The 15,031-nt window shown below is 34.2% G+C and overlaps 3 protein-coding genes across 9 annotated transcripts; 2 read left to right on the plus strand and 1 right to left on the minus strand.

The window, feature by feature from the left end:
• The first annotated feature begins 343 nt into the window (after window positions 1–343).
• Tsen2 (tRNA splicing endonuclease subunit 2) lies at window positions 344–6,054 on the plus strand. 5 transcript variants are annotated; one of them, XM_022064891.2, is made up of 5 exons: window positions 344–640; window positions 1,248–1,450; window positions 1,618–2,611; window positions 3,522–3,679; window positions 4,753–6,054. In XM_022064891.2, the coding sequence occupies exons 2-5, from the start codon at window positions 1,262–1,264 to the stop codon at window positions 4,900–4,902; spliced, it is 1,491 nt and encodes a 496-aa protein (XP_021920583.1). In that variant the 5' UTR covers window positions 344–640; window positions 1,248–1,261; the 3' UTR covers window positions 4,903–6,054. The 5 variants fall into 5 exon arrangements, with proteins under 5 accessions (XP_021920583.1, XP_021920592.1, XP_087214676.1 ...); XM_022064900.2 differs by having other exon boundaries at window positions 344–585; XM_087358550.1 differs by having other exon boundaries at window positions 344–507.
• Window positions 6,055–6,385: 331 nt separating this feature from the next.
• LOC110830405 (COX assembly mitochondrial protein homolog) lies at window positions 6,386–8,986 on the minus strand. Its single transcript, XM_022065296.2, has 3 exons — window positions 8,855–8,986; window positions 7,145–7,249; window positions 6,386–6,716 (listed from the first exon to the last, which is right to left on the minus strand). The coding sequence occupies exons 1-3, from the start codon at window positions 8,898–8,900 to the stop codon at window positions 6,523–6,525; spliced, it is 345 nt and encodes a 114-aa protein (XP_021920988.1). The 5' UTR covers window positions 8,901–8,986; the 3' UTR covers window positions 6,386–6,522.
• A 30-nt stretch (window positions 8,987–9,016) lies between these two features.
• Rpn11 (regulatory particle non-ATPase 11) lies at window positions 9,017–13,989 on the plus strand. 3 transcript variants are annotated; one of them, XM_022065061.2, is made up of 6 exons: window positions 9,017–9,161; window positions 9,444–9,714; window positions 10,665–10,881; window positions 11,651–11,763; window positions 12,435–12,635; window positions 13,531–13,989. In XM_022065061.2, exons 2-6 carry the CDS (start codon window positions 9,472–9,474, stop codon window positions 13,690–13,692), a joined length of 936 nt encoding a protein of 311 aa, XP_021920753.1. In that variant the 5' UTR covers window positions 9,017–9,161; window positions 9,444–9,471; the 3' UTR covers window positions 13,693–13,989. The 3 variants fall into 3 exon arrangements, with proteins under 3 accessions (XP_021920753.1, XP_021920773.1, XP_021920763.1); XM_022065081.2 differs by lacking the exon at window positions 9,017–9,161 and adding an exon at window positions 9,189–9,250; XM_022065071.2 differs by lacking the exon at window positions 9,017–9,161 and adding an exon at window positions 9,320–9,337.
• The last annotated feature ends 1,042 nt before the right edge of the window (window positions 13,990–15,031 follow it).

Genomic DNA, 15,031 nt, shown 5'->3' on the forward strand with positions numbered 1-15,031 from the left:
CTTATTTCACAATTTGTACCATGGGTGTATTTTAATAAATTTAATCAGTAACACTAAATTCGTTAGGTATGACATCAAAAATTCTGCACTGACCCCATGTTTGTAAATATTTAATACATTATTTATTTGTATGTTTATGGTCGGTCACCATATCAAATTTGATATGCCTACCTGCAGTTATTAATTATGTATCACTATCAGATTGAAAGATACGAAAAATACCATAATTGTTACTCAACACGTAACAATTCGTAGCTTTTTTCATTAGAACTATTATAATAGTTTAAATTAAAAATGTAGTCTACCTATGATTTGCTCTCTCGTGGTAAAAGCATAAAGTTTTTCAGAAACAGGTCGTACACAGGTTATCTATGGGATGGCTCCCAACGTATTATATTGTGGTATTAAGATGGCTGTGTTGTAGATGTAGTGCCGTGTAGTCTGGTAGAAGTTTACCAACGTTTCAGAGGTCCTTGCTGCCTCCATCATCGGGCGATTGTATTATTTGTACGTGTAATCAGGTGTATGAAAATCGATATTACTGTTCTCTCTTGGTATTACCAGTGCTGTGCAAGGCGTGCCGAGGTTGGTAGTTGCTGGTAGTAAGAAATTGACAGCAGTGATTATGAAGATTGTTAGAGTTGAGTTTTCTTTCAAGTTAATGTAAAATATCGCCGTTTAACACATGATTTTAGAATATAATATATGTGCATTCCTTAGATCTTTCATAGGTCTGAGCCAAGGATATAAAACATGTCGTAGCACAAATACAATACTCGTTTCTAACATAAATATAAAATGACAAGGTTGTGACAGTGATTTACAGTCTGCTACCGTATTACTGAAAATTACTACACAAAAAATTATCACCACTTTTGCTTACATATATTTATAATTGAGAGGTAAATTGTATGGAGTAGGAGATCTCTTTTTTGTACTGACAAACGTTTTTTATGTGGTGATTGAGACTTATGAAAGTAGTAATTTTCTGCAATAAAGAAGAGTTCTGTGTTATAATTTCAATCAAAGTACTTCACAGTGCAACATTGAAGTTTGTAGTCCCATGAATAATCATTGTTTTGATGCTGTGGCTTAGAGAACAAGTATATTGTTCAGCAGCCTAGATTGACTGTCTAGTTGAGGTTATAAAATAAGAAACTTCAGTTCAGCTACCATTCAAAAGATAAAAATGTTTCACTCAAATCAACATCATAATTATACTAACATTTTATTCAATATTCCTTCAGGGTTATTGCTCTAGATGGAACTTCGAGAACCAAAACGCAAATGTCGAGTACGTGTATCTTTGCAGCAACCTTTCCCAGTTCTTAACAGGGATGTAACGGCTATACCAACAAATAAAGCCCTTTGGCAAGTGTACACAGGAAAATTCAGTGGAGACTGTGTTGTGGTAGATGCTCCAGATGAAATGGTTGCTCTTCATAATATGGTAATATATTTGGTTATGTGGGTTTAATTTTAGTTTTAGCAGTATAGTAACATTTTATGAGGTTATCGAACATCATGTTTTGCCTGTCTTTAATTCTCTGTTTTTCACTAATCATTTATTAGAAGAAGACAAGAATCTTGAATCATTGAAAATCTGTTAATTTACAGGGTTTTTTTGGAAAAGGATCATTATCCCGTGGAGGTCCACAATTTGATAAGGAAAGGCGAGGAATCCCACCTTTCATTCGCCATCGACAGTGGAAACGCAGATGCAAATGGGCAGAACAGCAGGAGGCTATGAAGAATGATGATGTGAAAGTTAGTAGTATACAGGATTCTGTTATGGCAGGTCATGTTACAAGTGAAATCATAGTAACTAAAGAAAACCAAGCATCTGAGTCAAGTGCAAACGCAATTCTAGAAGATAAGACCCAAGATGAGAATTCCAAAAAGGTTTGTGATGTGAACAGTATAGTTAAGACAGATGATGAAATTAAAACAAACTCAACAGAAAAGATATTGAACAATTCTAATGGCAGCATTGTTAAAAAGGCAAATGATACAGTTGAAAAGATACATGATATAGTGAATATATATGAAGAGATCATAACACTTGATTCTTTAGAGGAAGATGATGATAATCCTGCACCTGTAGGCAGTGAAAGTGAACAGAGAAGCACATTAAAGTTAAATAACTTGAATAATGCTAATGAACAGAACAGAATTGCGCAGGAAAAGTGTCAGAGTCCCGAAGAAAACAACACCATTTCTGTGCTTGAGAATGATAGAGCTGAAGAAGGTATTACAGAAGAGTATGATGAGTCTTCAGATGACAGGAGTGAGGAGAGGATGTTACTGGTTCTTCCTGATAGTGACAGTGATTATGAAGGATATTTGAATGATGTGTGTCCTAAACTAGAGAAAGAACAATTTCCAGTTTGTGAAACTTTACATCTAACACTTGAAGAAGCCTTCTTCTTAAGTTTTGGTCTTGGTTGCTTGCAAGTTGTTGATTTGTTTGGAAATTGTCTCTCATTAGATGGTATGTGGCAATTATTTTGCAAATCTCAGAAAGACTTTATCCAGAAATATGTTGCATACCATTATTTTCGTTCTAAAGGATGGGTGGTGAAGCCAGGAATCAAATTTGGTGGTGATTTCTGTAAGTTGAATTTTTATATGAATTTCTTGTTTTCATCTAGACAGTGCATGTAGTTAAAATATGTGTATTTGGTTAATTTATTAACTAAGTCATAGTCTTCATGCATAATGCATGTACTGCTATAACATTATGCTATGTATGAATTATATCATGCAAGATTTGTTTATTATAACAGTATTCAATGATGGTTGCCAGTTACTTCCTGATCACCATCATCTTTTAATTAACATTTTTTGGCCCCAATCTGTTCATAATTTCTTTTGCCTGTCTAATCCATGGACTCTGTAGTGGTAAATTATTTGATATTTTTGGCATAGTTGCATAGAATATGACCACACCTGTCTTTAATTTCATCAAGTTTTCTTGTAGTCAGTATTGTTCTTCTGGATTGTAACACTGAGGATACTTCCATTTTGAAGAAACATACCATCTCCATTTTCAGGGCTGAACACCAACATTTTCATTACCGTGGGAACCACAGATCTTTTCTTGTAGCATTTATACTTTCAGAATTTGTGTCAGCTGTTTGTTTTTGGATATTTTACGTTGTTTTACTAGTCTGTAGAAATTTAATTTCTAATGCTGCTATTCTTGCATCTGTTATTGTTCCTGTCTGAATTTCTGCTACATTCACAAAAGAAAGCAAGTGATATGTTTTATGTAACGTAACATCCAAAATTTCCCAGTTATAAATGTCTTCCAAAATCCAACCCTGCAACCCATATCCAAGTAGTGAACTTAGTTCCTGTCATGACCACTCTAACTTGGAAGTCATCAGGAAAAGATGGCTGAAAGGACTGTGATGAAACTATCACAGGATCAGTGAGTGAACATTGATATTGTATTGATATAAATTATAATAATAGAACATCATACCAAGTTCTGAAAATGAATGTGCATATTTTTACAGTGTTATACAAGCAAGGTCCTCCATTCTACCATGCCTCATACATTGTGCTGGTGGAAGTGGCAGATAAATTTACATTGATGAGGATCACTGGACTCCAAAGAAATCTGTCATGGACAAGGTTGATGGGGCTTAACAGAGTGGGAGAGTCAGCAAGGAAGGTAAACAAAGTTAAATTTTTACTTCTATTTGCGTTATCATTATGACATGAATTGAGAACTGCAAACTCATAATTTCAATTTTGGTAGGATGCAAATCTGGACTAACTAGATTTTATACAGAAGACATTTGAAGACTTCAGTGTGTTTCCATGCAGTTGTAGCAGTAGAGCGTCACCTACCAGACCGTTCAGCATCTGCCATAGTATCATCTTCATGGAATCTGGATGTAGATTGTCAGATGGGGATTTATTAACTTGGAATATTCTTTTACTGGCTCTTTGAACAGCACTTATGGAGGATTCATGTTTTAGAGTTCCATTATAGCAGAGCATTCTAGAATTGTGTATTTCTCCATGTCTTGAAACTCAGATTTGGGATCTACATTATCAGATTTAAGATACAGTATATCTGCAGTATTATCCGAAGATAGACAGTGATATCTGTTATAGCTTCAAGGCTATGACAAAATGAAAATGGATTTATGACTTTTTGCCAGACCCTGTTCTCTTTAGAATGTATGTTGCCCATGTGCATGTAGAAATTTTAGTCTATTAAAAATGCAGTAACTTCAGGCAGGTGGTCCATTAGCTTTGATTATTTCTGAATTGAGATCTTTGATATTTGAAAAACTAAGGTTATGTTGAATTATTTTGCTAAGATCACCACTAGGTAGTGAAGTAAAGCAGCTTCTCATTGCTTAATGCTTAAAGATCAGAACACAATATAGGATAAATGTAGTCTGGCTGACACAAACTAGATGTTTATATATCCACCCTTCGTTGGCTGTGAGGAATATGAGGAAAATTTCTATAACACCTCTAGTTAGAAACAGACTTATAAATATTGGTCTTTCTTTCTTGAGTAAAATACAATTTTTGATTAGTTTTATTCCCTTGCGTTTCCGATTTTAGGTAGTTGCCATAGATGAGGGTCATACTCTATTTAGGTAAATGTACCTCAGTAACTTAGGTTATATTTATGTATTCTTAAACTTAATTCTGAAAAGACATTTTTTATGGATTTCAGCCTATGACTGTTCATTAGAACTAATTAATAACACTGTTCATTTCCAGGAGATATTATTCTGTCAAGTGATTTGGCCATCAGATGCAAGTCCTGAGAGTATGGAGCTTCCTTCCATCTTGTCTAAGTTTCAGGTGCATGAAGTACTAGTTAGAAGGTGGATATCATCACAAGAAAGGGAAGAAAGTGATGTGTCATAAAGACTGTTGGATAGTAATACAATTACTTGTGTACATCTGCATCTCATTTCAATAGGCATTAGAATGTACTACTGCGCTTGGGGGGAAGAGAGCACTTCCTTCCCTCCTTTAAATATATGTTGTGTATTGCATGCATCCTAATTTAAACAACAATTTTTTTTGAAAATATTGTGTTATACACGAGTGAATAACAGTATATCCTACAAGTTCATATGCGTACATACACATGCATTGATTTTTGTTATGTGTTATGCAGTTTTGGGGTTAATTTCTCTCATGTGTACAGTTAGGACCAGTGCCCAACCATTTGTATAGTCCTATGAAAATAGTAATTGTTTTCCCCCCTCTGCCTGAGTATACATACACATTTTAGCTACTGCTATATTCTACAATTTTCTGAGATGGCTTAACCCTTGTACTGGCATATGCAGTGAAACATGATGAAAACTTGTGCTAAACTTCATTCCATGAGTAACTGAAACAAAATACTATCACCATTGGTTAGCTTGCTGATTAGTTTGCTAATATTTTGGTGTGAAGTATATAAATTTCTTTGTTCATGGACTTTGTGATATACCACTGAAGAGCTTAGGAATTGTTAAACATTAATACTTAACAAGTGGTAATACCTGTCATTTCGACATGCAATACATTCTGCTTTAGTCAAGAATTTGATGAATTAAATTATACTTGAGCTGGCAATACAATCTTCTGGGGTGTGGGGCTATAACTCCTGTTGGGTGATTAAGATTGCATTAGCTTATGACTTGTATAAAGTATGTATGACCCATCATAAAATGTTGGCCATGCTTAAGTGATCTTTCTATTAAAGACTTGTAGAACAGTAAATTAGTCCAATTCCCTTATGCAAGAGTATGAAGTCTGAGTTATGAATTTGAATAGGCATGTTTTGCTAGTGTATTTTGTCCCTGGTCATAAATATGTTTTAGGAACGTCTCAAAATATATGCATTGTGGTATTAACTTCATTCTGTTGTTGGTTCATTAGTGTGCTTAATGAATGTATTTTTATAAGGTTTTATTTTAGTTCTATTGGAAAAATTGTCAACAAACTCTGAATTTTGTCAATGTTGGATACCTGTTATTTATAACAGCATCATGTTTTACTAAATAAATGTTATGTATAATTTAATTCCTTATATTATAATTCAGTAATGCTTGACTTACAAGGAAGTTTGTCTTGAATTTGCATCACATTAAGGGAAATAGTCAACTCTGCTCTGGACCACAATAGGTAGAGAACTAGCAGAGACAGGTGGCACTGTGATATACAGACCCAGCTTCATGAACTGCAACCTGCTACAAGGCATGTTTCATCTTTTACATACCCTTGGATAATCAGTCTGTAGTTAAATTATCAATTACTATGACTGAGGCAATTTTGTGGTAGGCGAATGTCCAAAATAATGTTTTGCATCCATTTGTTGTCACCCTGTACAAATCCATACTTTTCACACCCAGCCTTGTAAGGTTAGATATAATAACGTTTATTTTTGCAAGAACTACGAACATGAAGAATAGCAGGGAAAATTTTGTTACATTTACAAGTTTTGTTACAACTTGAGGTGTATACATTTATCCAACTTGTCCACACATGTTTTTACTTGTCATGACCTTTCTTAGGAATACCAGTTCTTCTGAACTCACTACGTTCATCCAGATATTCTTCTTTACAACTATTCTTGAATTTTTCATCTTGGTACCAGCGAATTAGGCAGTTCTTAAGAGCTGTGTTTTCCTTTCGACATGTAACAACCATAAATATGCTGGAACTCTTGCAGCATTCATTGAAAGCTGAGGTGAAACAGATATCATTAACATTTCATTTGTTACGTACCTCAACAACTCTCTATGCAAATAGATTGATATTTGACATGTAAATCAATGTTCATCAATGGCTATAAAGTTCCTTAAATGAAAATTAATTTCCCATTACAGGCAAGAAATAGTATGACTTAGAAAATATACAAGAAAATACTGAATACATATCAGTATACTGTATGTATCATGCATTTATTTATTACAGCAAATTTAAGGGTTAACAAGAATAGCTCACTCTCAGTACACAAGGAAACACAGTACAAACACAATCATTAAAGTGTGTTAACATGAAAACCTATACATTCTTCTTGTAAATTGGACATCAAAACAGCATAAATCAGTACAGCAATGTACAAATTATGCAAAATTCCTGACAATAAGAAGTGATTGGTAAAAATTACCTTTTACCTCCTCAGCACATTTGTCATCTTTGGCTTTCTCTCGCATCTTCTTTGGAATCAGAACCTCAACCTCTACATTCCGTAATGACCTATCCAGTGGATCACCTGAAAACATATATAATATTTTATTTAAAAGTACATTAACTACCTATGGCCATCATGTAAGATGATAATGAAGTGAAACTGCTGTAATAGTCCCATATTACAGCAGATCTAACTACAGTTAAATCCTTGTCACATAATGACTGTTAATAACACCACCAGTGAGCAACTAAACATAGGGTGGAATTACCTTTGCTCACAATTTGAAGACCTCAGTTCTTAATATTGTTAGCATGACTATGATAAAAGGCCTGTAAACATAAGTAACATAGTTGGTATATATACTAATCCCCCCACTGATTTTCATTGATACTACAGGTGAGTAATTGGAATCTTGATGCAATTGTTTAACAAAGATTAAAAAGAATGTTCAAGGATCTGGTATATTTTATTTATTAATTTTCTTAGATCTTCTGTAACTTACTCATGCAATTATATAACTGCCCCATTAAAATTTATTTTACTCTGCAGTGATGGAGGTAGGAAGACATTCATAAGACACTGCTTTTCACCAATAATGATATATAAAATACCCAAAGTTTGATAAATAAAATGTAAATGTGTGTTTCATCTACTGAGTTCTCCAATTATTACAGTTAGCACCAGGTATGTAATAACATATAGTCCTAATGGCTAGTATCAGGAATAGAATAGAGATTATTTACATTCTGTATATAATAGGTCCAAGACAAGGGTGTATGTAGTACTGCAAAAATGATTACAAAAGAAAGCATAACCACTACTAAATACACATATTTATAATAAATGAAAGTTTTTGGTTGAAGAAGATTCTATGGAGTAGGGTTGAGATAGGATGTACTCCTTTAATGCTGGCTTTAACTGTTTTATATCGTGATTCAGGCTTATAGTCGGGAGAGATTACTGAGTAGTTTAATTCCAGTGTAGTAGGGCCTTTCTTTATATTTAATGAATTGTACATACATACATTACATTTCATGGCACCATAAAATAGTCAATGACAATAGATGTGGAAAAGTCATAATTATAATACAATACATATTATATAGTACAATTCATACTATTATTTAAATTTCACATAATACAAATAAAGGATTCACCTAAAGCAATAAGTTACAAATAAATCTACCCATTACATACAGAAGATAAATTATCACTTATTTGCAAATAATAGAAATTCATTGACAGAGTAAAAGGAGTGTGTAATTAACTATATTTTTAATGCTACATTAAATTGTGCCTTTTTATTTACAAGACTTGTGAGACTTGATGGTAGACTTGAAAAATTTTGATCCGTGTTTGGCATATGTAGGTTATATCTATACCTTGTACTTATATTGTGTACATCTGAGCTTGCTTGAAATTTTTACAAGTTGTACACTACAAGTGATAATAATGAGCACAAAAACGCTGGCTAGTGGAAGAATATTACATTTAACAATTCCCTTCATTAGTCTCTCCTTTTACTGTCTGCCATTATTCCAATAGTTTTCCTTTGAATATGGAATACATTTTTGCTGTCCGTTGAGTTCCCCCCCAAAATAATTCCACACGCCATAATCGAATGGAAATAAGACCAGTTTAAAAGATTCTGTTGTCATGAGTGATATGACAGGTATGCAAAATCACCTAATCCATGCGGTCCCCCTCCAAATTTCTTCCCTAAAACCGCCATATCAGTTCAAGCAGACGCTTCAGACCATAGATAACGTCAATTTATCGCTATACTTCACGGCTCACAGTTTACCAACACACATACACTTCATACCAACATTGGATAGTATAAGGAGTATGATTACATTGCCTTTGTGGTGTAGACATTTTGAACCCAGAATTGCGGGTTTTTCTTAGTAGCTGGGTTTATATTTTATAATCAGAGCTGCATACTGTGCGGACGTGACCCTGCAGTTTTGAGGTTTCGAGTGTCTTTGTTGTTGTATGTATCATCTTTCGTCAGACGAAAATAATATATTTTTATTGTAAATGTGTAGTTTTATATCATTTAAGTTGTGTATATAAATTTGAGTAAGGAAGAATAAATAATTGTTTTGAATTATACGTACTAACTTTGGATGTTGGGGAATGAGACGTTACTGTTATGTCTGCTCCTGTGTTAGCATAATTGACACTTTTTAATAGAATACCGAGTGTAAAACTATACTGTATGTAGTGTTTTGAAAAGGGAAGTGATATTTTGAATTCATCTTTTTTTCTGCAGGATTATTTATCTCGGCGGGTAACAGGCAATGGACCGCTTGTTGAGGTTAGGTGGTGGCATGCCAGGTTTGAGTCAGGCACCTCCACCATCAGATGCACCTGTTGTAGACACTGCTGAGCAAGTGTACATTTCTTCCCTTGCTCTGCTGAAGATGTTAAAACATGGCCGTGCCGGTGTACCAATGGAAGTTATGGGTCTTATGTTGGGAGAATTTGTTGATGATTATACGGTCAGAGTCATCGATGTTTTTGCTATGCCACAGACTGGAACTGTGAGTACTGTTTTCCCTAATATGTCAGTGTTAAAAAATGCGCTGTATGTTTATATGTGAATGTATATACTTTGTAAGTTGTTCAGAAATTATCTGTTGATAAATTATTTTATTATTTCGTATGGTAACAGTGAAGAGTGTTTTTGTCTGAGCATTGCCAACAGTAAAAAGGACACCTCAGTTATATACTATCGTTGATTTTTGCCTTTCATTTTTTGAGGCATTGTATATGTATGGGCATACCTTAATACATTTAACAAGAATAGTATGATGGATGGGGTCCGCAGTGGCCGCGCAGTTTGAGGCGTGGGCCTTGTGCCACTTGGTCGCTGGGACTGTGGGTTCGAATCCCACTTAAGCCATGGATGTTTGTCCGCGTTTTTCTGTGTTGTGCTGTCCTGTGTACAGGTAGAGGCCTTGCGATGGGTCGATTCCTTGTCCAAGGAGTCCTACCAAAAGTCTATAGATCAAGCCAATGAAAAGTTGGGACCTGCAGTGCTCAGCCACTTGAAGAACGGGTTGTTCCCAGTATCCAGTATCCCAGTATGATGGATAGAAATAAGCAGGCTTGTGTTGCAGAGGCCTTACATCAGCCCCATGTTAATTTTTGGCTAATTATCTGAGCTGTTTGTTATTTAGATAGAAAATATTGAATGATACTTATGGTACACCAATATAAAAATATTGATGCATCTTGCTTGCCGCTACTTACAAATGCTAATTGTGAAAGGGGCCTTATAACACCATACTGAGCAAGCTGAAAGTTGTCTTATACCACATGTATGAGTTATTAATGTACTTGATGCACAAATAGTGTCAAGGGTTGCTTGCTGGTTCAAGCCCCTTGTTAATATACTGGCAGCACACTATAGGAAATATGTATATGTATGTGCAGGACTGAAAAAGAATTGACAAATTAATGTACAGTATGAATAACTTTATTTTTTAAGGGTGTCAGTGTAGAAGCAGTGGATCCAGTATTCCAAGCAAAAATGTTGGACATGCTGAAGCAAACAGGACGTCCTGAGATGGTTGTTGGATGGTACCATTCGCATCCAGGGTTTGGTTGTTGGTTGTCTGGTGTAGATATCAACACACAGCAAAGTTTTGAAGCTCTGTCAGAACGGGCTGTTGCTGTAGTAGTTGATCCCATTCAGAGTGTTAAAGGTTTGTGAGATATATAAGTAGTAGAGATATTCTCATAAAAGTTCTGGACAAGCAGCTGGAAGTACATTGTTCTACAGATGCAGTAATTTTTCCAGTAGCTTATGGATTGCCCAAGCTTGTAATGGTAAGGAACGTTCTTACTAAAAGAAACGTACTGAATGATTTATTAACAATATGTACTTGAAAATAAAATAATCTAATGCACAATAAAATTGCAGAATGTCATTTTAGCAGTATTACTCTCTGCTGAACAACTCTGACATTACATTATGGTGTTGCTGTAACCTTTGTCATGTAAGAATAGGATTCTTGTACTATAGGCCTACTAGTATCTTTATTCCCATATAACAAAAGTTTTGTAAATGGACACTGAGAAATGCATATAAAATTTAGGTTGTAAAATCTGAAGGGAACAAACATTGGTGTAGATGGGAGAGTAATACTGAAGTGTATCTTGAAGAAATGGGATGTGAATTGGATTTATTTGGCTTAGGATAGCATCCAGTGGCAGGCACTTTTGAATATTATAATAACCTTTCAGTTCCATAAAGGCAGAGAATTCCTTGATTAGGTAGTGGCCAAAATTTTCTCAAGAAAAATTCTGCTTTATGTAGTTAGTTAAGCAAATCATTCAGTAGGTATCTTGAAACAAGTTATTTTTATACATGTGGAATTTTCTTCTAGAGATTTAAAAACACGCTATAGGAAAATATTTTAATCAGAAGTGTGTTATAAATCAAGCTTATAAATTTTGTCTTCTTTGACATAGGTAAAGTTGTAATTGATGCATTCCGACTGATAAACCCCAACATGATGGTGTTAGGTCAGGAGCCGCGACAAACAACATCAAATCTTGGTCATCTGCAGAAGCCTTCAGTTCAGGTAACATTTTTGGATGCAGCATTTCTTTCATCTGAGCCTGAAGCTTGCCCTTTTCTCTCATTGGAATAACATTGGGAATGTTCAGATACATTGAGAAGAAAATAATTATATTGTTATACTGTTATCTGTAGAACTGTGGACACAGCTCTAAACATGCGATGACCTTATGAACAGACAGAGAGAATTTGAAAATAAAAATATGTGATGTTACAGCATTTTGTGTGATTGAAAATTATCATCATATTTTGCTTCTCCCTCCCCTTATTATACACTTGTAATGACATTTATTAATTATGATGAACTTTATGTATGAAATTTATTTGCTTTAGTGTTAACTTGTCATACTCTGATAAATGTGCAACATCAGCAGATGGAAAGCACAAGAGATGTATACCTATATGTTTTTTAAAATATTAAGGCATTTATTTGTATGTCATTGAATTAATTTTATATAGATATTTTGATAATACAAAATCATATACTGTGATACTGGATTAAGAAATTAAAACCAGGATTACATGTGCAAATAATAAAGGGAGGCTGAGCAGAATTTGTAAAATACAATTTAAATAACATTCATGATTTCATTGTTTTATATATTTGTGCTAGTTTGTTAAACTTAATGTTTCATTGTTGTCAGTTTTGAAAGTAAGTAGCATGAGGTTTTTCAGGCTCTGATTCATGGTCTTAATAGACATTACTACTCAATTAGTATCAACTACCGTAAGAATGAGTTGGAGCAGAAGATGTTGTTGAATCTCCATAAAAAGTCATGGATGGATGGGTTAATGCTGGCAGATTATTCAGAACACTGCAAACTTAATGAGACAACAGTTAGTGATATGCTGGATCTGGCACGAAATTACAACAAGGTAACTTTCTGTCTTTAATTAAAGATGAGTAACTATGATCTTTTAGTATTGGTCCAGAGACTGGCTTTCCTGACTGAGGTTATCCATGGTTTTCCTTAGTCCTACCAGGCAAATGGTGGTGTAGTGCCTTAGAATAAGCCATGCTCGCCTCCTTAGATATTCTTTCCAATTCACAATTTACCCTAACATTGGATGCTACACAACCTATGCCAGGAAAAATTGCATCCCTAAACCATGATTCTGCAATCCCTGGTTAGTTTTCTTATTTCAAGTGTAGTCCACAGCCAACACATTGAAAAGTTTCCTCATTTCTGACAAATTTTAATAAATTGTGACACTTCTTTTCTCACAGATTAGATGGTATGGTGATGGGAATATTTAGATTTCTCATGTATTCTTACTGCAAGGTGTAGCATATACGGGAGTTTGTATCCGTCCTTATATTCCTTCTATGAAAGTATTGAATAGATTTTGATTACATTTAATATTGTCTCCCTACACTAAAACTTGTCATACAAATTTAATTTATATTTTTATCAAACCAATATACATAGCTCATATCACATATTATCAGTTTCCTCAGAAAAGCATTATTGCATAAAAGACTGACATACAACATAAAATGTAATATCATTAAGTTCTAGTCTGTATTTTAAATATTTTTTTCATTATGGTTAATAATGAAATAAAAAAATAGGTGCTGATTCTGTGACATGATATCTGTCATGCATTTTAGCTTTTAAACAGTAGATTTCATTCATCAGCAAATTATTAAGGGCAATGAAATATAGAATGTAGTAAAATTCTCATTTGGAAAATATGGTACTGTCCATTCTTGTCATACTTGTGAATGTGTTTTTATTATTTGTTGATAAATAATGTATTTTTCTTACAGGCTCTTGAAGATGAGGAAAAGATGACACCTGAACAGTTGGCAATAAAGAATGTTGGTAAGCAGGATCCAAAGAGGCATCTAGAAGAGAAGGTTGATATTCTGATGACGACCAATATCGTGCAGTGCTTGGGAGCCATGCTGGACACTGTTGTCTTTAAGTGATGCAGGGGACTGATTTTCATGTTCACTTGTCATATCTCCAGTTACAAAAAATAAAAACATTAATCCTTGTTGACAAGTCAGAGAAATAAATTTTATCAAAATTGTTTACTAAGCTCTTGCAGGTTAGGAAACTAATTCTTGCCAACAGTCAAAGGGATACAGTGTTTTGATGTTCATGCAGTTTTGCTGTGAATAATCCAAACTATAAAGAGATATGCAAATGTTCTAATTTGCAATTGGGAAGGATTTGTACTGCTCCCCTTCAATAATATGATATTAAAAACAATTTGGCTGATACTCCATTCTTTTAATAAAGAAGTACTGTAAACCCTCCATTTAACAGATATCAGATTTAGTGGGCACTGTCTAGTATTGACAGACTGTATATGGATGTGAGGCATTGGCAGACTCCATTAAAACCAAAAATGTTCACTAATGCAATTTTAACAGACAGAGTCAGTTAAAACTGAATATGTCTGTCATTGACTGGATTTTTTTAAGCACTTAATTATCTCTTTACTCTCTAGTGTTTTACTGAACTTTGTTTCATTGTAGGTATCCAGTTCATATTAGTAATCTGTTTAATGGTATTCTTAATAGAAATTATGTTTTAAGGATACATTACTGGTATTGTAAAAACAGCTGTGAAATTTAATGGACCGTAAGCATTGCCAGACTCCCCTTCCCTCCTATTTGTCTGTTAAATAGAGAGTTTCCTGTATTTAGTTTCTTATTATGCATTTTTCATCTTGGTTTGTTGTAATTACCTGTAAAAGTCACAGATTTATAATTTTATATTGTAGAAATGTAAGAGAATAGCAGAAGGGGAAGAAGGTGTAACAGTAATATTAAGAAGGATCTTAAAAAAGGAGAATGTGAAGGTGTGGACTGGATTCATCTGGCTCAGGACAGGGTCAAATGGCAGGCTCTTGATGACATGATAATGGACCATTAGGATCCATGAAAGGCAGAGAATTGCTTGACCATCTGAATAACTATCTGCCACTCAAGAAGGTCTCTCTGTCTTGTAGAAGTTACTTCTGGATTTGACAACTGTTTAAAAAAGCTGAGACCAGCTGCCAGCATTAACCCTGTGAAGTTGAAGCTTGTCTTAATATTTAAATATTCAGCCCTATCTCATTTAAAGTTTTAAACTTTCATAGTCAGTTATTCTAACTCGTGATAAACTGGAAATACTTTTTTCGTAACTTTGTGTGAGTGCAAGAAACTGTGTGTAGTAGAGCCTTGGAGAAGTGAATGAGCATAAATAATTATACATTTATAAAACTTAAAGAAGGCACAGTTGTATTATATGAATGAACTGATGGAATGTGATAAA

This window comes from Zootermopsis nevadensis, unplaced genomic scaffold (assembly GCF_977971745.1).
Source record: "Zootermopsis nevadensis isolate Lab colony 2312 unplaced genomic scaffold, Znev_1.0 Znev_ptg000030l, whole genome shotgun sequence".
NCBI classification, from domain to species: Eukaryota; Metazoa; Arthropoda; class Insecta; order Blattodea; family Termopsidae; genus Zootermopsis; species Zootermopsis nevadensis.